The sequence below is a fragment of the Manacus candei genome, unplaced genomic scaffold, assembly GCF_025592945.1.
Source record: "Manacus candei isolate 608988 ecotype Guabito, Panama unplaced genomic scaffold, ASM2559294v1 h1tg000048l, whole genome shotgun sequence".
NCBI lineage: Eukaryota > Metazoa > Chordata > Aves > Passeriformes > Pipridae > Manacus > Manacus candei.
Window position 1 is genome coordinate 13,384,617 of NW_026138096.1, and position 24,941 is coordinate 13,409,557.

The 24,941-nt window shown below is 52.1% G+C and overlaps 2 protein-coding genes and 2 long non-coding RNA genes across 7 annotated transcripts in view; 1 reads left to right on the forward strand and 3 right to left on the reverse strand.

Annotated features, from left to right (window-relative positions):
- LOC127475997 (uncharacterized) overlaps positions 1 to 24,941 on the reverse strand; it is a 261,043-nt gene that overhangs the window by 17,231 nt on the left and 218,871 nt on the right. The gene's annotated exons all lie outside the window — the stretch shown is intronic.
- Positions 1,064 to 8,760, reverse strand: MAVS (mitochondrial antiviral signaling protein). Of its 2 annotated transcripts, none has more exons than XM_051798211.1 (7): positions 8,705 to 8,760; positions 7,949 to 8,078; positions 7,664 to 7,838; positions 7,080 to 7,306; positions 6,080 to 6,623; positions 4,883 to 5,031; positions 1,064 to 4,372 (listed from the first exon to the last, which is right to left on the reverse strand). In XM_051798211.1, the coding sequence occupies exons 2-7, from the start codon at positions 8,063 to 8,065 to the stop codon at positions 3,701 to 3,703; spliced, it is 1,884 nt and encodes a 627-aa protein (XP_051654171.1). In that variant the 5' UTR covers positions 8,066 to 8,078; positions 8,705 to 8,760; the 3' UTR covers positions 1,064 to 3,700. The 2 variants fall into 2 exon arrangements, with proteins under 2 accessions (XP_051654171.1, XP_051654170.1); XM_051798210.1 differs by lacking the exon at positions 8,705 to 8,760 and adding an exon at positions 8,361 to 8,686.
- Positions 1,064 to 24,941, reverse strand: part of LOC127475988 (uncharacterized) — a 242,551-nt gene continuing 218,673 nt past the window's right edge. Inside the window, exon 2 of the long non-coding RNA XR_007906442.1 lies at positions 1,064 to 1,960. This is a non-coding gene — a long non-coding RNA (uncharacterized LOC127475988). The remainder of the gene's footprint in view (positions 1,961 to 24,941) is intronic.
- PTPRA (protein tyrosine phosphatase receptor type A) overlaps positions 12,331 to 24,941 on the forward strand; it is a 117,067-nt gene continuing 104,456 nt past the window's right edge. For 2 of the 3 annotated variants that reach the window (XM_051798175.1, XM_051798173.1), the window contains exon 1: positions 12,331 to 12,584. The gene's annotated coding sequence lies outside the window, so the exon portion shown is untranslated. The remainder of the gene's footprint in view (positions 12,585 to 24,941) is intronic. The other variant, XM_051798172.1, reaches the window with a different exon arrangement.

Below are 24,941 nucleotides of genomic sequence, written 5' to 3' on the forward strand. Positions count from 1 at the left end.
TGCATCCCGCTCTTCAGACCCTGACCCCACATTTATCAACCACAGCAGGAAGCACCCAGGCAGCAGAAAAACTGAGGTGACCGTGAAGAAGAGGGTAAGCAACGACAAACAAGGATGGAAATCCAAGAGGAAAAGAGTCTCCTGGTTGTAACAGGACAGAGGTTCCCCGGTGGAATGTTAATTGTTGTCTGGCCCAAGTGTGGCCAAGCCTGGCACTGCAGCCCAGCGACCTGCAGTGCTCCTCACTTGCCCCGGGGTAATCCCAGCTCACCACAATCCTCGGGCATTAACTCGATACCAGAGGGATCAGCCACCGACCTCCCACAAAGGTGGGGTGATTTCCCTGAGAATTCTCTGAATCCTGATCACCAGGGTGGAAACGGGACAAAGGGATCGGTCAGATTTAGTTGGTGTGTTTTAATATCCTTTTGGCTGAGCAGAGGAAGGGGATAAATGGGGTTGGCACTGATAGGACGCAAAGGATGAGCTCTCTGAACACAAATAACGTCCTTTAGAACAGCATTGCCTTCATTTGGGTGGAAAAGGGACTGTCTGAGCTCCACTGCCCAAAGCTCTGAGTATTTTGAACGTGTTTCACATACCTGGGCTGTAAGAGCTGGAGCTGGGAAAGCAGGAAAGCTGGGAAAGCGAGGGGAGTTCATGGAGTGCCACAGCAGAGCCCTTGGGGGCCTCCTGTGGAAAAGGCAGCATAGAAAGGGCGTGGAAAGGGCTGTTCTGTCCCAAAAGCTTCCTGTTTGTCCCCAAAAGGGACACAGGCGTGAGCCAGGGCCAGGTACCCTGACTTCCACAGCTCAGCTGCCTCGGGAACCACCTTCCCAGTCTTCATCCTGGGCATCCAACCACCAACAGGAGGACTTGCTGTGGTGGGCATCCTCTGGAACAGGACCCATGCTTGCTCCAAAACGAGGTCTGGAATCTGTCCCCAAATCCTGTCACCTCTTCCTGACACCAGTGTCCTCAGTCTCTCTGTGTCACTGCCAGCAGAGCCCTTCAGAGCATCCCCTCCTGCTCCTCATCTCACAAACTCACAGGAAGTCGGGTGTGAAGCGTCAAACCAATTTATTACAGTTAGTAAAAGGCCTTTTGTCCTGTTAGTAAAAGATGTGCAGGGACACAGCTCCCTCCTGCTCCATCTCCTGCCCCGTGGGGCTTTAAAGTGCTACGTAACGACTGTAAAAATCCCGGCACTTCACAGCAGAAATCCAAATGTGTGCTTCTCCCTGGTCTGAGGTGGTGACAAACCAGCTGTTTCACAGGAGAAATTTGACATCAAAAGGCAAAGCAGAGAAGCTGTTGCTGTAAAATATGGAAAAACACGGGAAGAATTTTGCAGGCAAGTAAAGCGTCAGAGAAGACAGCCTTGGTATGGATGCTGCTGGTTGGGATCTCATGGATGTACCATGAAGTGTGGAGAAGGCAAGTGTCCCCTCTTTTTAGGGAATGATAACCCTGTTGTCTTACACAGGGAGAGCAGCCCCCACATTTCCACTCCTGTTTATAAGGACTGACTGCTTATAAGGACTGTTCTGTCCTCTCATGGGTACAGCGCCGGGCGCTGAGCAAGGAAAGAACATCTCGAGTTCTCCCGGGAGAGCAGCCCCATCACACCAGAATCAACACCTCTCTGCGTGTATTTATTGTCCTTAGTGGCTTATGGAGGCACTTCTTGGATTTTTGGGCACAAGGAAAGTGTTAGGGGGAAGGAGCAGCCATTCCATCAGAGAGCTGATGGACTCTTCCCACCGCAGGCCCAGCTCTGGGCACAAAGGCTGCAGTTGGCAGCCAGGCTCCAGGGAGATGACCTCCCTCCTGCTCCCTGCCAGCAGGAAGGATGGATTTTGAAAAGCTGTGCTGACAGCAGGAATTCAGGACAAGTTACTGGACACATGGGTTTGAGGGAGGGGATTCTGTCCCTCTGCCACTCTGCTCAGGTGAGACCCTCCCCCCCTGCAGAGCTGCCTCCAGCCCTGGGAACAACAGCACAGGGACGTGGAGCTGCTGCAGAGAGTCCAGAGGAGGCCCCGCAGATGCTGCCAGGGCTGGAGCCCCTCTGCTCTGGAGCCAGGCTGGGAGAGCTGGGGGGGTTCCCCTGGAGAAGAGAAGGCCCCAGGGAGAGCTGAGAGCCCCTGGCAGGGCCTAAAGGGGCTCCAGGAGAGCTGGAGAGGGAGCTGGGACAAGGGATGGAGGGACAGGACAAGGGGGAATGGCTTCCCAGTGCCAGAGGGCAGGGATAGATGGGATATTGGGAACAAATTCTTCCCTGTGAAGGTGGTGAGGCACTGGCACAAGCTGCCCAGAGAGGCTTGGCTGGTTGGCCCATCTCTGGAAGTGTCCAAGGCCAGGTTGGATGGGGCTTGGAGCAACCTGGGCTAGTGGAAGGTGGTGTCCCTGCCCATGGCAGGGGGTTGGAATGAGATTGTCTTTAAGGTCCCTTCCAACCCAAACCATTCTGTGGTTCTGTAACACAGAAGAGCAGGGAAGAAGCAATAACCTAAATTAGGAGTGTTGCTCCAGGTTGCTCCAAGCTCCATTCAATCTGGCCATGAACACTTCCAGGGATGGGGCAGCCACAGCTTCTCTGGGCAACCTGTTCCAGCCAGTGCCTCACCACCGTCAAAACCAAGAATTTCTGCCCAATATCCCATCTATCCCTGCCCTCTGGCAGTGGGAAGCCATTCTCCCTTGTCCTGTCCCTCCAGGCCCTTGCCCAAAGTCCCTCTCCAGCTCTCTTGGAGCCCCTTCAGGCACTGGAAGGTGCTGGAAAGTCTCCCCGGGCCCAGAGCACCTCAGACCCCTGTATGGCCTCCCTGCAGTGTGCAATTGATCCTGTTTGTGTCCCAGCCTGGGCACAAGGTTCCTATATTCCTATACCATAGCAGCAGGTATCAGGAAGGGTGAGAACTCCATCCACCCTTCCAGCCACATTCCCAAAATCCAGCTTAAAGATCAAAGACACCCTACAACCCTGTGTAGGACCAAGTCTGCTTAATGCTGGCATTGCCTGAAACATTCCTCTTAAAGTTGATTCCCTGCCTGGAGGGGTTGCAAGGAGGCCCATCCTCGGGAACGCTGGTTAGATGCGGCTCTCTCCTGACCTTCCTGTTTATCCCCATGGTCAGTGCCACATGGAGGGATCCCAGAAGGAGCTGCAGAGCCCCTCAAAGGTGCCTGGCAGAGCCAGAGATATCAAGTAAGGCAAACTGAACATGAGACACCTGGTGAAGGCTCCTGCACCAATCCTCAGGAATGTTTTCAAGTCGAGAGGAGCAGAGCCAAGAAAACCAGTTCCAATGTTACAGGATATCTGCAAAACCGCTCCTGGCTGCGCTGCCCAAAGGCACCCAGGGGGTCACCCTTTGGATCACCGGTGCATGCTTCCCTGGGGCCTCCTGGGACCGAACAAGGAAGACGTGGAGAATCGCCACAAGGACTTTTCTGACTCAAGGGATTGCCCTGGAGAGAGACCCTCTCCATGGGTGTAAAAAGAAGATGGTTGGGAAATTGGATGGAACAGATCCAAACCCAACAGCATCCTGTACCAAGGCCTCTTCCAGCAGAACCTTGCGGAAAGAGATTTAACCACACCCCTACCATTCCCCCGCTGCTCTTCAGGCTTCAAACGCGTTGGCCAGAATCCTGTTGCCAGAGGAATCGCCCCGGCTGCGTGACATCCCGGCTGCTACTTCTGGAGCCGAGCGTACACCAGGAATGCCACGGCGGAGATGACAGCGATGCCCACGGCCGCCAGGATGTACGGCAGGGACGGGCCATTGCTGTCCCCCGCGGGGACCTTGGCCTGAGATGAGCTGGTGGCAGCGCCACAGCCACTGCTGGAGTCGAAATCCGGAGAGCTTCCGAGCGGACCGACTCCATCATTGTCGGCTCCAAGCTGGACGCTGGGGTAATGATCCACACGGACCTCATGGGTGCCCAGGGAGGTGCTGTCCCAGCTCGGAGCGGAACGGGAGTCTCTGCTTGCTCCAGCTGCCTCCTGTCCCCCGGGGTCTGCACGAGCCACTGGAGCCGAGGAGCCTCTGGAGAATGCTCCTTCCACGCTATCCCTGCTCACCAGGATTGGGTCACTGCTGAGGCCGAGGCTGTCGGAGGTGGCAGAATTGGGGTTACTGGGCCCCTGAGAGCCCGAGCATCTGCCAGGCACCTCTGTGTCCCCCGAAGCAATGGAGACGAGGACGCCCGGCTTGCTGAGCTCCACACCCTCCTCTGCGTTGCTGCAGGATGGAGCCCAGATGCTCGTGCCAGAGCTCACCCGGGAGGCCGATCTCCCAGCCGTGCCTTCGGAGCTTCCCACCACAGCTGGGCCTAGGAGAGGGGCTGCCGAGGCTGGGAACACCTTTGGGAGACAAGGACAGGGGGTGGGTGCCATGGGAATCTCCCATTGGCCTGGTCTTGGGCACACACATCACAGGACAAACTCAGCTCAGCGCTCAGCCCCCACATTTCCTGCCACCAACAGCAAGGCTGGGTCACAGGTAACTCCCAAGGCTGGGAGTGCGAGTGGAGCAGGGAGGTGCTGGGGCTCCAGGGAACCTTTCGGATTCAGGGGAGATATCGGAAGGAAAGAAGAGGAGCCAGGCAGTGAGGAGAAGGGTGGAAAGCAGGAGACTGACTGGCAAGTCAGGGAGGGGAAATAAGGAGTCAAAGCCCAACAGAGCTTGGCTTCCTTCTCTTACGCTGCAAAATGCTGCATCTGGATGGGAACATGAACACAGTGGGAGGAAAAAATCCCAGAATAAACTTGCCATCAGCTCAAAATGTGACACTGCAGTAGAAAATCTCCCAGCCAGGGGGAGTTCACAAGAACCTGGATGAAATGAACATGGCAAGAGGGAAGGTCACCTACTTTCTCCGTCGGCATGGAGTAGGTGCTGCCAGCTCTGTTCCCAGTGGGCAGTTTCTTCTCTGGTACAGATTTCACAGAGGTGTCATAGGACGGGGAAGTGCCTCTGGGCACAGGGGTAGCAACCAGGGTGGTTGTTCCCATGGAAGTGTCTGTCAGAGAGAAAACAAATCATATTGTGTTAACCAGGAGGCCTAAAAGGTGAGTTTTGCTGTTCTTCAAGGACACTGTGACAGGACAGTCCCCAAGCTGAGGGGGTCACACAGGGAGCAGGACACAGTGCTCTGGATCTGCCATGGCATCCAAGCTCTCCTGGCAGCTGCAGGTAACTCACCCAGGGTGGGCTGCAGGGTTGGGGAGCATCGAGGGAGACAGAGGTTTTTAAGGCTCCTGTGGGATCTGAGCTCCACGTCCTCCCACCCAGGAAGTGCTGATCCCACATGGTGGAGGGGAACAGGCTGGGAGGGATAGGTGTCCCTCTCTCCCGAGACCCTGGAGGGGAGGGCAAAGCTTCGCTCTATTCTATGAAGCCCCTGTAGGCAAGGGATGCAGGAGATGCTAAAATTCCCCCAGACACAGAACACAAATATCTCTGCAGACTAAGGGAGGGGGAGAAGTTTCACACCCCAAAGTTGCCCCACTGACAGAAACAATTAAAATGCAGTTGAGTGAGATGACCCTTCATTCCCAATCAAACAGTCTGTTCTGTTCTATTCTGTTCCAACCCTTAACCCAGCACTGCTGGGTCCACTAACCCATGTCCCCAAGTGCCACATCTACATGTCTTCTAAATCTCTCCAGGGATGGTGATTGCACCACCACCCTGGGCAGCTTGCTCCAATGTTTGATAACCCCTTCCATCAAGAAATTTTTCCTAATATCCAGCCTAAACCTCCCTGGCACAACTTGAGGCCATTTCCTCTTGTTCTGTCAAGCAAAGCCTGACCCCTACCTGGCTCCACCCTCCTGTCAGGGAGTTGCAGAGCCAGAAGGTCCCTCCTGAGCCTCCTTTTCTCCAGGTTGAGCCCCCCCAGCTCCCTCAGCCGATCCTCATCAGACTTGTGCTCCAGACCCCTCCCCAGCTCCGTTCCCTTCTCTGAACACACTCCAGCATCCTAATTTCTTTCCTGCAGTGAGGGGCTTTCAGCAGCACCTCCTGCTTCCCAGTGGCTACATGGCTCTGCCAGGAAGGAAACCCACCTCCATCCCCTCCGTGCTCTTGCAGCATCTGGACCCGCTTCTTCTCTGCATCAAACTGCTCCTGTATGAGGAGGGGGCTGCGCACATCCACGAAGCTGCTCGGGGGCTCAGAGCTCAGCACAGGCTGCTTTTTTGGCAGTGAGTTTGGGGGCTGCTGCCCCACACCACGAGCGGGAAATTCTGTGGATTCGTCCGAGTGCTCTTCGGGCTCGTTGCGGGGCTGCTCGGGGCTGTGAGTGGCACTGGGCTCCCTTGCTGGAAGAGCCCTGCCCAGCGCCAGGCCCGGTGCCCCGCGGTGCAGGTGGTTGGCATTCCCAAAACACCCGTTGTCCACACACACCGGCCGGCGGCTCAGCCAGTCCCGGCCCTGCTCCGGGGGCACGGCCGATGGCTCGGACACACTGGTCACCCTGGGGGTCCCCACTGACCCCTGCGTGGTATCACCAGGGTGGGAGAGGTGTCCCTCTCCGCTCGCTCCAACACAGACTGTGCTCCCAGGTGGAGATGGCTGGAGACTCTCTTGCTCCAGGAGTTTTTTGGGGAGCTGGAAGGAAATGAGCTGTGTTAAATCACTGGAGTAAGAGGGGTCTGGGATCACCAGGGCGCCCCAAACCCTGAGCAGTGGCCCCCGCAAGGCTGCTGATGAAGGGAGTCTGGGGTATCTCATTGACACCCATCACATCTCACATAAGGGTCAGGGGCTGTGGAGAGGAGCCTGGACTAACAGAGTGGAGCCTGCACACCCCCATTGAGGGGAGGCGGGAAGGGGAGCCTGGACTAATTAAGCAGATCCTGTACTCCCCCCACAAAGGAAAGGCAGGAGGGGGAGCAGTTACAAGGCCATATATAACCTCTAAGTTACCAGATGCAGCAGAGATCAGCAACGAGAGTCTGCCTGGGGTGGCCCTGAACAAGTCTGGCCCTACCACGGGCTCCCCACACCCCACCAAAAGGTCCAAAAGGGACCTTTGAGTCCCCATCCAACATGTGCCTCGCTCACCGATTCCTGCACCGGAATTCTGGCCTCCTGATCCGTGCTCGTGGTGGTGGCAGCACTGGGCAGGACGGGTGGATGGTCACCAACGGGCAGGTCCCGGCGAGGCTGCTCAGCCAGAGGGGCTCCCGGAGCAGAATTCGGCCGCAGGGATGGTGTCTGGGCACTCAGGGAGGAGGCAGTGGGACGGGCATTGCTGGGAAGGGAGGAGTCAGCAGCGGGAGCTGAGGGACCTGGAGGAGTCAAGGGGATCATGAGCAGGAACATTGCTGGAAAAGCTGAGGAAGCAGAGGAGGAGCATGGGGCCAAGGCAGCCCTGCATGTGCCCACAGTGGCTAAGCCCACAGTACCCCTTCACTCATCTCCCCACCTTCCCTCCGGGTGAGAACTCCAGCCCACCACCAACCCAGGCACCTTCAGAGAAGGACCCCATCACCCTCAGACATGTCACCATGGTGAGGGATGGTCAGACACCCCCAGCCCCTCAGACACCAAGGCAGGGACAGAGACCAGCTGCTCAGTGACGTGTTTTGGGTCCCCACCACCACCAGCTTCCCAGGGCAGCACCCAGGGAGGACGAGGCTACGTACGGGGTTTCCAGGTGTCATACACCTCCTGCACCTCATCAGCCAGGTGTCCTGCGTTGTTGTGGCGCAGGGCTTGGATGAGATCCTGCACCCAGTCCTTCCGGCACCTCAGGAGCTGATAAAACTTGAACACGGTGGCCTGGCTGCCCCGCATCTCCTCCCGGGCGTGGAGTTCATCCTAGGAAAAACACACAGGGCATCTAAGAGAGGCTCTGCCTTAGGGGCAAGGCAGCTGTACGTTCCCTTTGGGGAAGGAGCATGGCAGGGCTCGGGGAAGTAGGAAATTACTCTGTCAGAATCGACCAGGCAGGTCAGGGAATCAGCCAGCGACCCCACATGGATAGTCCTGAAATGCTTGAGGTTCCTCATAATGTGGCTGTACACTTTTTCTTCGGCCAAACCCATCCTGGCTCAGCACCTACAGAGAGACAGAGACCTTAAGGTGAGCAGAGGCTGCTGGTGACGCTCGGGTTGTCTCCAGGAGCTCGGGCTGTTCCCTAGACACTCGTATCCCTGGCACAGACACCCGTATCCCTGGCACGGGCACTCAGCCTCCCGACAGGGGAAATTCCGTATGGAAAACACGCACAGAGACAACGCTCGGGTTAAAGTTCAGTTTTCGGCTTCACCTCCACAAACCTCGCTCCCTTCTGCCATCGCCCAGCCCGTGTTTATTCCCACTCTGTTTATCCGGACCTACCCCGCCGGGCTGGGGGCCGGCCTGGCGACAGGGTCACGACAGGCGACAGGGCCATCACAGGCGATAGGGGACACGGCTGGGATCCCGCACAGGCAATGGAAAAGCCAAAGGGGAAGGCGTAGGAGGCTCCTTCCCACAGGGAATAGCGGCCCGCTCACGGCGGGGGCCCCCCCGCCCTCAGCGCGACCTTCACTCCCCGAGGAAGCCCCGGGAGGGTCCCCGCTCGCAGATCCCCCTGGCACAGCCCCCCGGGGGTCTCTGAGGGGGCTGTGGCGGCCGCGGGGGTCGGAGCGGCCCCGGCGCACCGCCCGCTCCCCTCACGGCCCCTCAGGGCCCCCCCTCACCTGCGCCGCCGCCGCCACCACCCGGCTCCAATCCGGCCCCGCCCACGGCGCGTCGCGGCCGTCGCTGATTGGTCCGAGCTTACGCTCGTCACGGTGATTGACAGGCGTGATTGACAGCGGGGCGTGTCCAGTTCCGGGCCCCTCAGGACAGGAGGGACTTGGAGATCCTGGAGCGGGCCGGGGGTGATTGAGGGAATGGAGCGTCTGTCTTGGGAACAGAGGCTGAGGGAGCTGGGCCTGGTTAGTCAGGGGAAGGGAAAGGGAGAGGGAAAGGGAGAGGGAAAGGAAGAGGGAAAGGGAAAGGAGAAAAAAGGGAAGGGAAGGGAAGGGAAGGGAAGGGAAGGGAAGGGAAGGGAAGGGAAGGGAAGGGAAGGGAAGGGAAGGGAAGGGAAGGGAAGGGAAGGGAAGGGAAGGGAAGGGAAGGGAAGGGAAGGGAAGGGAAGGGAAGGGAAGGGAAGGGAAGGGAAGGGAAGGGAAAAGGGAAAAGGGAAAAGGGAAAAGGGAAAAGGGAAAAGGGAAAAGGGAAGGAAGAGGAAAGGGGAAATGAAGGGGAAAGGGGAAGGGAAGGAGGAAGAGGAAAGGGAAGCAGAAAGGAAAGGGAAAGGGAAGCAGAAAGGAAAGGGAAAAAGAAGGGGAAGGAAAGTGAAAGGGGAAAAGGAAGGGGAAGGGAAGAGAAGGGAAAGGGGAAAGGGAAGGGAAAGGGGAAGGGGAAAGGGAAAGAGAAAGGAAGAGGACAAGACTGAGAGGATCTCATCAATCCATACTAATATCTCCAAGGACTGTCAGAGGATGGTGCCGGACTCTTTTTGGTGGTGCCCAGCAACAGGACAAGGAACAGTGGCCATTAACTAAAACACTACAAGTTTGACCTCAACACAAGGAAGAACTTCTTTACGTTGAAGGTGGCAGAGCACTGGAACAGATTGTCTAGAGAAGGTGTGGAGTCTCCTCACTGGAGGTATTCCAGAACAATCTGGACACAATCCTGTGCTGTGTGCTCTGGGACGACCCTTCCTGAGCAGGGTGGTGGGACCAGGTGAGCCACTGTGGGCCCTTCCAACCTGACCCATCCTGGGATTCTGTAAATACTTCCTTCCTTTTCAAGCCTTGAAGATGAACAATCTACAGATCAAATATCTCCGATATCAGTGATCACTGAAACCCAGCTCACTGTTTTCACAAGCAGATATGTCATACTCCATGAACAAATTTTAGGCTACATACCAATACTATTTAGATTTTAAATAATAAACTGTGCAACATAGACGAAGAAATTCTTCTCTGTGAGGGTGGTGAGGCCCTGGCACAGGTTGCCCAGAGAAGCTGTGGCTGCCCCTGGACCCCTGGAAGTGCTCAATGCCAGGTTGGATGGTGCTTGGAGCAACCTGGGCTAGTGGAAGGTGTCCCTGCCCATGGCAGGGCATGGAATTGGATGATCTTTAAGGTCCCTTCCAACCCAAACCAGTCTGTGATTATAATTAAGTAAAACCAGCTTTCCTCACTCTAAATTGTAAAAAAAAAGAATATATTTCTGGGTTATTCCTAAATAAGAAGAGACTTTATGACAGTCAAAACTCAGCTCATGAAAAACAAAGGCCACTCAGTTGCACCCAGTAAATTAGTAAATTTTTGTGCTTAGAATCATAGAATTTTTAAGGGTTGAAAGGTACCTTAAAGACCATCTAGTTCCATCCCTTGTCATGGACATGCACACCTTCCATCAGACCAGGTTGCCCAAGGCCTTATCCAACCTGGCTTTGAACACTTCCAGAGTTGGAGCATCCACAGCCTCTCTGGGCAGCCTGTTCCGGTGTCTTACCAGAGTAACATACTTCTTCCTAATATCCAACCTAAATTCCCCCTCTTTAAAACTGTACCCATTACTCCTTGTCCGATCACTATAGCTCCTAACAGAGTCCCTCTCCAGCTTCCTTGCAGTCCCCATTCAGGTACTGGAAGGTAAGCGATATCCTACTAAAACATCTTATTTATAACAAAAATAATAAATAATACAAAGCAACAAATATATTAATATTTATTTAATATTTATTAATATTTATTTTAATATTTATTTTAATATTATTACATATGAGATATGAATATTGTATAAGACCTATTGGTATTGTATATTGTAATTACTCTGATAATTACTATTATTACAGTGATATAAATAAAATTAAATAAATACTGTAACAATATAGAATAAGAAATATATTAATATCATTAATATTTCATATCATGTGTAATATTATATATGAAGTATGAATATTATATACATTCTATTAATATTGCATATTGCAATTACTATAACAATTACTATTATTATAATAATATAAATGATATAATAATATAAATAATGCAATATTAGTAATGAAATTGTATAAAATAATAAATATATTAATGTCCTTATTTTATTATATTGTATTTATAATATTATATGTTATGTATTAATATTGTATATTCTCTGTTGGTATTGTATTTGGTAATTACTATTATAATTACTATTATTATAACAATATAAACCTTATAATGAAATAAACAATGCAATATCAATAATAAAATAATCTAAAATAATAAATATATTAATAGCATCAATATTTTGTATTATGTGTAATATTATACGTGATATTATATATTATGTATGAATACTGTATATTATCTGTTAATATTGTATTTGGTAATGATTGTAATTACTATTATCAAAGCAATGTAAATAATATAATAAATTAAATAATGCAATATCAATGATATAAGAATATAAAATAATAAAGATATGGCTATCATTAATATTTTATATTATGTATAATATTATATATAAAATACAATATGTATGAATATTGTATGTTATCTGTTAACACTGTATTTGGTAATTACTATTATAACTACTATTATCATAACAATATAAATAATGTAATAAAAATAATAGAATAATATAAGATAATCAGTCTATTAATATAAATAATATGCTATATATTGTATAATATTATATATGATATATGAATATTGTATTTGATCTGTTAGTGTTGTATATTGTAATTACCAGTACAATTACTGTTATTATAATGTAAATAATAGAATAATATTAAATGATAAATATATTACTATAATTAATATTTTATATCGTGTACAATATTTGGTATTATATATTAATACTATATATTATCTAACAATATCGTATGTTGTAATTACTGTTATTATAATAATGCAACTAATATAACAATGCAACTAATATAATAATGCAACTAATATAATAATGCAACTAATATAATAATGCAACTAATATGATAATATAATATCTCGCAAACAATATAATAATATAGCATAATACTATAAATAATATCACAAAAATATGATACAAATAAAATAAAAAATTCTGATTCTGAGATTTTTAATAATACAGCAAAAACATGATACAAATTCCCGATTGGAGTTTTGGGAAGCGGGACGCGGGGAGTGTGTGTGTGGGGGGTGCAGAACCGCCTCCGCGCCGCCAGGGGGCAGCACCGCCCCGCCGCGGGTCCCGTGTGGCCACGCCCATCAGCCCCGCCCCTCGGCCACACCCACCGGTCGCTCCCCGGGCCGACCACGCCCCGGCCACGCCCCGGCCACGCCCCCTGCGCGGAGCCGCGCGATGGCGGCGGCAGCGGGCGGGCGGCGGCGGCGGCGCCGCTGAGCGCCGGGAGAGCCCCGAGGGGCGCCGGGGGCGTCCCGCTCTCCTTCCCCTCCCTCGCACCCCGCTCCCCTGCGCCCCGAGCACCCCCCGCGCCCGCCCGCGCCGCGCCCTCCATGGTTACGGGCGGCCCCCGCGGCCTCGCAGCGCAGCCGTTTGGGCGGGAGCCGGCGCGGGAGCAGCGGCCGCAGGTGAGCGGGGGGAGCGCAGGTGAGCGGGGGGAGCGCAGGTGACCCCCCCGCCCACCGGGGCGGGCACGGGGATGTGGGGGTGGCGTGGGGGTGAGGGAAGGGGCGCGGGGCGCGACCCACGCGTGGCCGCGGCGGCGGAGGGGGGGTCACCCCCCACCCACCTACCCAGCGCGGGATTTAATGTTTGAGTGTTTGAGTGTATGTTTGTACGTGTGTTCGTGTGTGTGTTCGTTAGTAATGACGGTGGGGTTTAGAAGTGATCACGGATCGGGGCGTGTGAACTCGGTCCGTTGGAGCGAGTCCAGAGGAGGCCACCAAGTTGATCAGAGCAGGATGGAGCACCTCTGCTGTGTGGAAAGACTGGGAGAATTGCGATTGTTCAGCCTGGTGGAGGCTTTGGGGTGATCTAAATGTGGCCTTCCAGTACGTGAAGGGAGCCGACAGGGAAGGTGGAGAGGGACTACAAGGGCCTGGAGTGACAGGACAAGGAGGAATGGCTTCAAACTGAAAGGGAGTAGTTTTAGATTGGATTGGGAAGAAATTCTTCCCTGTGAGTGTGGGGAGGCCCTGGCACATGGCTGCCCCATCCCTGGAACTATCCAAGGCCAGGTTGGACGGGACTTGGAGCAACCTGGGATAGTGGAAGGTTGGAAAGAGATGGTCTTTAAGGTCTCTTCCAACCCAAACCATTCCATGATTCTATGAACTTCCAGCCACGGTTCTGCAGCAACCCACGACCCCTTCCCCTGCTGCACCCACAGGGACAAACACAGGTCCAAGCTGTGGACCCACCTGTGACACAGGAAACAGAGCTGCAGGCCAGGACCACCATTGCCACGATCTCCTCCCACCACCCACCCACCTCCCTGCCACGGGATTACCTGGATCCGTGGACACCCCCACGCAGGACACTGGGGCATCCAGTCAGTGTGGAACCCACCTGGCCCACGGCCTGGCCACAGCCCTCTCAGCAGCTCTGGGCTGAGCCCAGGACCAAAGGCTTGTTTTAGGAGGGATATTCCAGCTTGGGAGCTCGTGGCCTGGATCCTGCCTGCACCATCCCTCCGGGAGATGCTCCAAGCTGGAGCGTTGGAGGGACACCCTCCTTGCCGTGGGGTCCGAGAGCTCTGTCCCCTCCCCAAGGGCTCTGTCCCCTCCCCGAGGGTTCTCTCCCCTCCCTGCCACTGCCTCCGTGCATCCCAAATGGGAATCCCAAATGGGAAGGTCCGGGCTGCCCCGCTCCAGGCTCTCCCACGCTCGAGTAGCTGCGTCCTCCCTCCTCGGCCAGCACTTGCTTATTCCTCATCTTGGATGTCATCGAGGGTGGAAAATGTGACAGGAAGGAAGGGAGGCTTTTTTTCCCCCTCCTGCTAAATATGGACTGACATTAAAAATCCAAATACTGTCGTGAAAGGAATCCCAACCTCTGTTTGCTGGAGGAGGGAAGAGAACGATGTTTTCTGGCTTTTCGGCTGTGAGGTTCCAGCTGGGAAGTTTCGCAAGGAGCGGCGGAGTCCTTGCCGGGAGCCTCAGGAATTTACTGAGCTTGTTCACAGGACGCTCTGCAGCGTCTTATGCTAAAAAAAATTAGTCATCCCTTCTCCGCCTGACCGTGGCTGGGGGGAGCTTGCCGTGAGCATGCAGGATGCTTGGAAATATTTAGGGATTTGTCCTCCTGTACAAGGAGTTCTAGAAACAGGAAATAAAACTGCAGCCCAAACAGGAGTTTTTCATCTTTATTTTAATTCCTGTTGCTGCAGCAGCCTGTGACTGGGAAGGGAAGGCTGTGCACGGGGTGGCTGCAGCCGGGTTTGCAGGGAGGGTTTGTCTGTCTCTGTCAGGCGTCAGATGCAAACTCATGCTGTTATTCCCAGAGAGACTGGGAAACAGGCTCGGTGTGGGGCTCTGGGATGAGGAATGAGACCACAGGGATGGTCATGGCACTGCCAGCTCCCCCAGTGGCTTCTGCTGGGGCCAAGGTGAAGAGCCAGGATGTTTTTGGGGAGCAGGGACTGCAGCTTCCCAAGGACCCAGGGGTGCTGGAAGCGAGAGAGAGACTCGGTGTCTGTGCTGGGCAGAAGGTGGGTGCTGCCACCTTCCTGCTCCACATGTTCCTCTCCATCCCTGTGGGACAGATTTCTGGGGGGGAAGGGTGTCTGTGGGAAGCTCTAGGGTTTTTGCCTGATCTTTATAAAAACAAATGGTTAAAGCAAGTGGTTGATTAAAGTTGGTTGAAGGTGGGGGAGTCCCCATGCCTGGAAGTGTTGAAGGAATGACTGGACGTGGCACTCAGTGCTCTGCTCTGGTTGACAAGGTGGGGATCGGTCACAGGTTGGACTCAATGATCTTGGAGGTCTTTTCCAACCTAATGGACTCTGTGAAAGCAGTGTGGGGATCTTGGGGGGTGCTGGAATAGAATAGAACGGAATAGAATCCCTTTTCCAGGGCACTGCTGTCCTGGTGCTGGTGCCACTGGGTTGTTCCCAGGCTAAGGAGGCACAGCTCCCTTCCGCCTTTCTGAAATGTCACTCTCAAATAACTGGATCTCTGTGCTGCTTCGTGAAACTGGTCCATGTCCAACATCAGCATCCTTGAGGAAGAGTAGTTTGAATTCCCTCTCTCCCCATCTCCTCCTGCCGCTGACCTACATCTGCTCTGCTCCAGCCCTCTGTGTTTGCAGCGGGATGGTGGATCCTGGTTAAAGGTTGGACTCAATGATCTCAGAGTTCTTGTCCAACCTGGTTCTGTGATTCTGACCCAGCGTGGAGGGCGTGGGTTGTGTCACCTCTGCCGTGCTCGGCTGAGCCGCGGTGGCATCCTCCTGGTCTGTGTGATGCCCTGGAACACTGGGAAGTGCAAGGTGTGATATTTTGCATGGAACAGACTGCCCATATGCTTCCATAGGGTCAGGAGTGGCACCAGCTGCCGCCTGGTGCTTCAGTCTTGCTGTGACACGGACGGGAGGTCACTCGGCCCTCGCAGCTGCTTTCTGGGCTCATTCACAAATCGCATTTTGCTCTGGAAATAAAACAAATCCCTGGGCTTTCCTGTCGCAGTGGAAGTCATTTAAACATGACCGGGTCCGTAAGCATCTCCAAAGCCTGCGGACAGGAAGAGACACTCGAGTGGAGAGGTAGGAAATGTCCGCATTTATAGCAGTGGCTGATTCATGTCCTGCTCTTAACTCCTTCCCTCCTGCTCTCGGTGGGATCCAGCTGCTTTGCTTCAAGGCTCAGAGGCTGAGGAGACTCTGGCTGGCTCACAGGACACTGCTGGGTTTTGTACCTCGTGTTTACGTGGTTTGGGGTGGAAGAGGAGTGGGCTGTTGGAGGTGTGTGGTTATCCGAGTCGGATAACCGGAACGTCGGCAGTCACATTAGAAGGGATTAATATTTAATATATAGGGTATGAACCTTGGTGCTTAATCATTATCTGAAGGGCTTAGGAAGAGATTTAGTGATAAGCAAGTGATTCCCGAACTGTCCAGAGTGATTTCTTGCGTATTCCTCTGGAGCAGCTGGTCCTGGATATCCCCAGAGGCTGGTCTGATCCTGTTCTTCCTGATGTCTCCAGCTTTTGTAAGTGGGTAGAGTGGCTTTCATCACGAGTGCTTGCTTCTCATTAAACTCACAAATACTCTGGAAGCCCTTTTTCTCTGATGCAGCTCACGTGCCTGGACTGTGAGGACCTGTCAGTGCTTGAAACTTCTGTGTGTAGCCAAAGCCTGTGGGAAACGTGTCGTGGGATCCGTGGATGTTGCCACTGTCACACAAATCTGCCCAGCCACTACTCCAGAGGCAGCTCATTTGTACTTTTCTCTGGCCAGCCTCTTTAGGAGACCTTAAATGTCATCTCCAGGCCCCAGTATGGGCCCGGAACCCCCTGTGATGACTCTCCTCATGTGGGGTTTTTTTTCAGCATAAGGTGTTTTGTTGTGCAGCAGGGTGGGGGCTGCCCCTCTGGGATGGGGGTTGCTGTGTTTGTGCAGGGAGGGGGTGATGGTGGGGGAGTGATGTGTCCTGGTCTGGAGGCCTCAGCACAGGAAAGACATGGACCTGTTGGAGTGAGTCCAGAGGAGGCACCGGAGATCCTCCGAGGGCTGGAGCCCCTCTGCTCTGGAGCCAGGCTGGGAGAGCTGAGGGGGTTCACCTGGGGAAAGAAGGCTCCAGGGAGACCTTTGAGCTTTTAAAAAAGAGAGGGAGAGCAACTTTTTATATGGGCAAATTGTGATAGGACAAGGGGAACAATTTTAAACTAAAAAAGGGTAGATTTAAACTAGATATAAAGAAGAAATTCTTCCCTGTGAGGGTGGAGAGGCCCTGGCACAGGTTGCCCAGAGAAGCTGTGGCTGCCCCTGGATGCCTGGAAGTGTCCAAGGTCAGGTTGGATGGGGCTTGGAGCAACCTGGGCTAGGGGAAGGTGTCTGTGCCCATGGCAGGGGGTGAGACTGGATGGTCTTTCAGGTTCCTTCCAACCAAAACTATCCTGTGATTCTATGCCAGGGCACACAAATAATCCCTCTCCCTTCTCTCCCTGCCCTGAGTGAAAACTCACCTGTCTGAAGGCACCAGCCATGTCGTCAAACAAACTGTGCTGTGGTTGCTCTTATGGTACTGGTGTGTTTTGTGGGCTGCAGTTTTGATGGTGGAAGTCAAAACAACTAAGTGTGGGTTGGGTTTTGTCATATTGGTCACGTAGAATATCCTGGTGTCTACTGTAAGAGGCATGGAGGTTGGAAGTAATTTAAAAAATGGGTCTGCTTTTTTCCCAAATCACCTGTGGAAGAATCAAGGAATCACAGAATAGTTTGGGTTGGAAGGGACCTTAAAGGTCATCTCGTTCAACCCCCTGCCATGGGCAGGGACACCTTCCACTATCCCAGGTTGCTCCAAACCCTGTCCAACCTGGCCTTGAGAGTGCTCCTTTTTATTCTTTGTGCAAACACATCACTTGCTCAGGCAGCACCGACTCTTTATTCCAGAATAATTTGTTGTCCTAATTCCTTCCTGTTGAAGCAACTCCATTTTGCATGGAATAATTAGTACTAATTTGGATCTGGGATGGAAAACAAGAGTCCTCTGACTTCAGAGGAGCAGACAAGAGCGTAACCTCTGCCTCTCCTGCGTGAGTCAGGTCGTGTCGTGCTATCCCTCCTCTGAAGGAAAATTAAAACCTGTCTATGAGACAGAACATCCCAGGTTGGTGGGAGGGAGCAGGAGGTGGAGGTGTCACGGATTTTAAGCCTTCTGCTTTTGCAGGGAGTCAAGGACATGTGTGGCGAGGAGGAATGGGCCACCACCTCCTTCCCTCTTGGCTGACACTGAGGAACAAATAAACAAAAATGTTCCCACCGTGCTGATGTGAAAAGCTGCCTCTGAGCCAGCCTGGCCTGGTGGTGGATTCCTGGAGCCCCAGCCAAGTACTTGAGACCTTTTTATTGCCATAACGAGGATTTCCTCATCCTGCCCCACAGTCTGACTCGAGCCACAGCTATTTTCTGGTCCTTCCGGGAAGACATCCCTGCTCTGCCTTCCTCTGCACAGCGAAGGGAAACCAGCCAAATCCCTTCCCTCCCCCAAATCCCTTGTGTGTTTGCAGAAGGGGAGGTGCAGGCGTCCTCCCTGACTTCTCAGCGTTTACCTGGGGAGCATGAAGTGAATTCCACAGGCAGGATCACCCCTGCCTGTCTCTGGTAGGTTCACTGTTTGCTGTTGGGGTTGTGAGTACCAAGGCCATGAACATCTTTCCAGGCTGAGTCCTGGAGGCAGTGGAAATGGGAGATGTCTAGCCTGGAAATCCCAGCTGGCAAGAGATGGACTTCCCAGTGTCTGGATACCCAACCACTAGAAGCTTTGGCTGATGGATGCTACTTAGACAGAGAGTTTTAAGACCTGGATTAATAACTTGGGGGCCCAAAATGCTGCTTGACTCTGCAACTGCATGGATGAAATTATGTTAGAGGCTGATTGCAGAGGTGCATACCTGTGTGGAAAACAGGGTTCAGCATGTTCCAGCTTGTAGGTTTTGTGTATCCAAGTTAAGTAATAGATGACAGGAAGCCTTGATCCAGGTATGAGCAGTGAATCAATCAGGGCTGGATTGCTCTGGGGTTGAAGCAGCCCCCCCCAGGATGACTGTCCTCCCATATCACATCTGATGTTTCGAAATAATCTCTGGGTTAGGATTGTTCTGATGTTCTAAACCCTAGGGGGTTTATCTGGCTCTGGGCTCCACCCCATCCGAGGTGACCTTGCTCTGGGGCTGCAGAGAGCAGCAGTTCTGGTGTAACTGCTGAAGGCAGGATGTCTCCCTGGGTCTGTGCTCAGATGCTGATCCCAGGGAGTTGGGGATCTTCTGCCCAGAAGGCAACTTGTAGAGGATCTGCCCAGAAATGGCACCCAACCATCCTCACTTGTCTGTTGTGCACCCAGCATGTCATCTTCTGGGGACAGTGATAATACAGGCACAGAATGGTTTGGGTAGGGAGGGACATTAAAGATCATCTCTTTCCAACCCCCTGGGTTGGTGGGCAGGGACACCTTCCACTAGCCCAGGTTGCTCCAAGCCCTGTCCAACCTGGCTTTGGACACTTCCAGGCATCCAGGGGCAGCCACAGCTTCTCTGGGCAACCTGTGCCAGGGCCTCCCCACCCTCACAGGGAAGAACTTCTTCCCAATATCTAATCTAAACCTATTCTCTTTCCATTTGAAGCCATTCCCCTTTGTCCTGTCACTCCATGCTTGTAAAAAGTCCCTCTCCATCTTCCTTGTTTGCTCCCTTCAGGTCCTGGAAGGCCACAATTAGGTCACACCAGAGCCTTCTCTTCTCCAGGCTGAACAATCCCAGTTCTCTCAGCCTTTCCTCATAGCAGAGGTGCTCCAGCCCTCTAATCATCTTGGTGGCCTCCTCTGGACTCACTCCACCAGACCACAGTGGTGAACTTGCAAACCAAGCAGCAGATCCTCCTGTAATCCCTGGGGATGTGTGGGGTCCATCCCTTGCTTTCCACCTTGTGTTTTTAGAGTTGGTGTCTCAATTCCTACTCTGGGGATTTCAAACACCTCATTCACAACCCGTGGCCAGCTCTGGGCTGATAGGACTAATTTGTGTCAGTAAATGACATCGTGGTACTTGTCAGAGAGGGTTCTGCAGCCAGGAAATCTGTTCCTGGCCTCAACCAGCACAAAGTCCTGTTAGCTCCCAGTTGGGCATCTTTTACTCCCTCCACGAAAAACTCTGCTGTGCAGACCCAGCCCTGGACCAGGGACAGGAGAAATGGAGCTGGAGGAAGAAGCCACCTGCCAAGGCAGTAAAATAGGTGGAAGAAAAGCCAGGAGGATACTCAGATCTGGCTACTGGTGTCAGGGTGACCCGAAACACTCAGCAAAACGTGGGGCAAAAGGGACAGACCTCACAGTCCTGAGGCTGTTAGAGGTTTCTAGAAGGCTGCAAAGCTCAACTAAGTAAATCTCACTGAGTAAGAGGAGAAATATGAAGAACAGGATTTGCTTTTTTTGTTTTGTTCTGGTTTTAAATAAAAGAAAAGCATTTTAGTGGTTTATAAGGATTCCAGCAGCGCTCTGGGAAAGCGCAGCCTCTTGTTCCAGGCACAGGGATATCCTGGCTCTCGACCTGAAGGTTTTTGAGGTACCATAAATTTTTCTGGTGATAGTGCATGGCAGGACAGCCTGCAAAACTTCCCTGCTGCTCTGCAATTTGAGTCATGTTTTTATCAGGCCAGCAGATAATCATCTCACTGGTGTTCCAGAAGCGAAGCTCTTATGGATGTGTTTGAGAAGGCTGAAAATAAATATATTCACATGTGTTTTCCAGTGTTGCTGAACATGTGGTGTGTCTTGGAGCCTCTGGATTTCACTCTCTGGAAAACTGGCCACTCTTGGAAGCTCAGAAGTAGAACTTTAGTCCAAATGCTGGAGCTTCATGCCCCTCCCATGGCAGACACTAAAGCCACCCCTCCAGGATGAATTAGAGATTAACAGAGATGAGTTAGGAATGAATAATAAATTGGAAAGCATGGATAATCCTCAAGATTTTCTCTTGAGGAGACTTTAAACCTATTTGGCTACAGGCAAATAGATGTTTTTAATCCCAGTTGCCGTGTAGAATTTGCATCCTCATTCCAGGCAGGGTGGGAATACTGGCTGGGATCTTTGGTGGCAGCAGCTTGTCTTTGGATACCCAGCTAGCTGGAGGATTGAGACTGGGATTAGAAAGGTTAAATTGTTTTCTAAGCTTATCTAGGAGTGTGCTTGAAACCCTTCTGGTGAAGAAATATTCCCTTCTATCCAATCTAAACCTCTCCTGGCACAACTTGAGGCCATTTCCCCTTGTCCTGTCCCTTGTTCCCTGGGAGAAGAACCCAACCTCCACCTCACTACAAGCTCCTGTCAGGGAGTTGTGTACTCAGACAACTCATTTGTCATCTTCTGTACCTGGCTTGGTCTTCAGTGGCTGTGCAGGAGTTATTTTTTTTTACTCCAGCAGGTGCCTGGAGGTGAAATTTGTGGCCCAGCCGTTGGTCTGTGTTGCAGCAGTGTCTGGACTTGGGCTGTGCTGAGCAGGCACACCTGGCCTCCCAAAACCCAGCATCCAAATGAATAGAAACTAAAATAATAAAATAGGCAAGGGCTAACTGACAGAGAAAAAAGGCAGCTTTGGAAGGGTTAAGATGGATCTCTGCTGTCCTGGGGGGTAACTAAAAGGCACACTCATCCTTTCTCATCCCTCCCATCCCCTCCTCGGACGAGACTCCAGAGAGGATGACAAACCTGGTGGCTGCTTGAACAATTTCCACCTTGGGTCCATCAGCACGTTAAAGTGGTTTGGAGGGTCCCCAAGCGTCTCCATCCCTCTGGATGGTTGTTGTGAGGGTCCCTGCAGGAATTAATGTCCCTCAGCCAGGGCTGCAGGGGAGCTCTTGGTGACTCTGGTGTAAAACTGGTGCTGTGTGTGCACAAAGGTGACAGATCCCTTGATCACTCAGGACAGGCTGTGGAGGCACCTGAGTATCTCATGCTGCTGCTTGTGTCCAGTTCTTATCCATGACATAATGCAGGATTTGCTCTTTGCCTCCTTTGAAATCTGTTAGACCAGGCTCTGTGCCTGTGCAGAGGTATTTGCCTTTTTGTTTTTTCCACGATATTCTGTGGGGGTTGCTCGAGTTTATGTAACTCCCCATATGTTGCCCTCTTCCTGTGGAAACTTGAAGATAAATTGTGAAATGCAGGGAGCTGCTTTAAAAGGATACATCCTCAGCTGGATCTTGGCCTGTTTCTGGCAAGAAAAGGGGAACCTCAGAGCCCTCTGTCCTTGTTCCCTTCTCACACAGCTGAGTGAGCAGCGTGGGATGGAGCACCTGATGCTGCCCTGTTGCCCAACACTGGGATGCTGCTCCAAGAGGAGCCCATGGTGAGCTGGCAGCAGGCTCCAGAGCAGGAACGTGCTGTAAGGAAGGGTGGTGGTTTCTCCATGGAGGGGATGCAGCCCCAGCACCGTTCCCTGCAAGCCCTCTCCCATTTTCCAGAGCTGCTGCATTCCCTGCAGTGCACTTCTGCCCAGCGTTGCTTTCACTGAGCTTTAATTCAGTGTTAATTGAAACACGTGGCTGGACCTGATCTTGCCAGGTGCTGCTTGGTCTGCATTCCCATGTATATCATGGAATCATGGAATTGTTTGGGTTGGAAAAGCCCTCTAAGACCATCGAGTCCAACCATTCCCCCAGCACTGCCACCGCTAACCCATGTCCCCAAGTGCCACATCCACACGCCTTTTGGGAACTCCACCACTGCCCTGGGCAGCTGTGCCAGGGCTGGACAAACCTTTCCAGGAAGAAATTTTCCCCAATATCCAACCTAAATCTCCCTTGGCACAGTTTGAGGCCATCTCCTCTCCTCCTGTCCCTTGTTCCCTGGAAGCAGAGCCTGACCCCCCCTCCCGGCTCCCCCCTCCTGTCAGGGAGTTACAGAGAGCAAGAAAGTCCCCCCTCAGCCTCCTTTTCTCCAGGCTGAGCCCCCCCAGCTCCCTCAGCCACTCCTGCTGCTCCAGACCTTTCCCCTTGCCTGTATCTAGGAGGTTTGGGGATGCTCAGCGTCTTGCAGATGGGGGTTCTTGGGCTCCTGTGGGACACAACCCTGGTAGATTGATGGCTCTTTTTCACTGCAAACCTGAATGAAGCCCATCACCCATCACCCAGCTCGTTTGTGCTTATCATTTTTGAAAATCATTCAGTCCCAAGTGCGAGAGCAGTTGCAGGCAGGATGCTGGCAGAGCTTCCAGCCTACACAGCGTGTAATTAGGGTCTCTGAAAACATCCATTTCCATTCTCTCTCCACCCCCCCAGCCCCGGAGCAAAGCCAGGAAGCCCAGCCCCTGAACAAACCCCCCCCCCCTTTTGAACTTCAAGGCTGAGAAACTGAATTTTGACTCTGAACATTGAGCTGGTTTGACTAGTGGATGGAGAACGAGGAAGTCTGTGCACAAGTGGATGGGAGAGGTGGAAAGTCCTGAGGGCCTGAGGGGAAAAAGTGCTTCAGAGATGAGCCACACAGGTCTGATGATGGTTGGGTGGAAACTGCAGCCAGGGCTCCTGGGCAGCCAGGCAGCCTCAGCAGTGACGGGAAGGCTGAGCTCCTCCACATCCAAACCCGGGAACTGACCTATTCCGTGGGGCTTTTTTTGAAGTTACTGCAAGATCATGACTGGTTTTAGGAAGCCAAGAACTTTACAGTTGCTCAATACTCGCTCAGCTGCTTTGGTATGTGTTATTTGGAATGGTTTTATTTTTTGTGGAGTGGATTTAGAGTTGCCAGCATGGGATCTTTGGAGATTAACGTGCTTGGCTCGTGTGGAAAGAGCTGCTGGCGAGGTGGGGCCTGGCTTGGTGGCTGTGGCCTCATTAGAGGTGACATGGCTGGGCAGGTGACTTTGGGCAGCACAGCAGACTAGAACACAAAACTTGTAGTTTGATCTGTTTAATCTGTCTCTGCTGTCCAAAACAAGTTGCTGCCTTTTACTGCCCATAATCCAGGGTGCCCAAGTTTCACAGAATCATGGAATGGTTTGAGATGGAGAGGATCTGAAAGATCATCTCATTCCAAACCCTCTGCCACAGGCAGGGACACCTTCCACTAGCCCAGGTTGCTCCAGGCCCCGTCCAACCTGGTTTTGGACACTTCCAGGGATGGGGCAGCCACAGCTTCTCTTGTGTTTGGAGAGTGCAAATCTCACCCACTGACAATTTGGCTCAGTTTGGGAGAGGATCTTTAAAACTGTTCTGAAGCCTTCAAGGATTCACCCTCTTAGGGGGCTGATGGTGCTGCATGTGTGCACAGGGGGATTTCATTTTGGGCTGTTCAGTGCCCACAGGCTGAGAAAGGTAGCAAGGATTTAAGGGAATTGAAGCTCCAGAAGCCCTGTGTGCTGAAATTCCACCCCCCTGTGCCAGGGAAGGTACTGCTGCCCAGCTGAGATCTCCTCTTTATATTTCATATTGAATTTTCCCTCTCCTGCCACTTCATTAGGGCGATGGAGTCATAGAAATGTCAGTAATTAACTAATGAAGGACATGGGTGGTAGCACAGCAAGCAGCTTCCATGGCCATGTGGCTGTTATTCCACGATTTTCAGTCCAGCAGGGAAAGGTCATCTTGGGATACCTTCACCACGCTCTTTGTGGCTGTGGCTGATCCCATCCTATATCCAACACTTTCTACATCACTTCAGCTGTTTCCAGCCTCCTGGATGGTCATGGCAATGCCATTTTCCCCCCTCCATCAGCAGATCCCGAGCCCAGGGATTAGGAAGATGGCTGCCACTTCCACATTTTTTTTTTCCCATTTTGCCTGTTACAGTAATTGTTCCTGATCTGTTCAAGCATTCCTGGAGCTCTGTCTGCACTGACAGGACTGGGCTGTTGGGGCCAGGAGGATTGTTTTGCTGCGGAGGTGACAAATGGCAGCTCAGCTCCTTTGGGATGCTTTGATGTGACTCACCAAGAGATTCACTTCCCGAGGGAGCACCTGGCATCCAGAGCTCAGTCCTCCGTGCCCCTCCCTGTCCTTATTAGAGGTGGGAATGCCAGCCTTGGCTGCAGGGTTGAAGCAGATGCACCGTGAGCAGCAGGGACGTTGACTTCCCTTCCCCTGCCCTCTGAAGGTCCTACAGCCTCTGCTCAAAGTTCAGCCACTGGGTTCCTTCATTTTGGTGGATGTACTTCAACCAGTTCTGAAGCGTTTCTGACCACCCCAATTTGCCTGTGGTCACTTGATGGGAGGTTACAAATGACCCCATCAAACTGTGGTGTTGGATGTTACGTTAGAATCAATTTTTTTCATTGCTGAAGGTTTTTACTTCACATA

Excerpts from the sequence above, each read along its gene's own strand:
- MAVS (XM_051798211.1), bottom strand. The coding sequence starts at position 8,065 with ATGGGTTTGGCCGAAGAAAAAGTGTACAGCCACATTATGAGGAACCTC. Across the intron at positions 7,839-7,948 it reads GCCTGGTCGATTCTGACAGA|GATGAACTCCACGCCCGGGA; the intron begins GTAATTTCCTAC and ends TGTTTTTCCTAG. Across the intron at positions 7,307-7,663 it reads GTATGACACCTGGAAACCCC|GTCCCTCAGCTCCCGCTGCT; the intron begins GTACGTAGCCTC and ends TGACTCCTCCAG.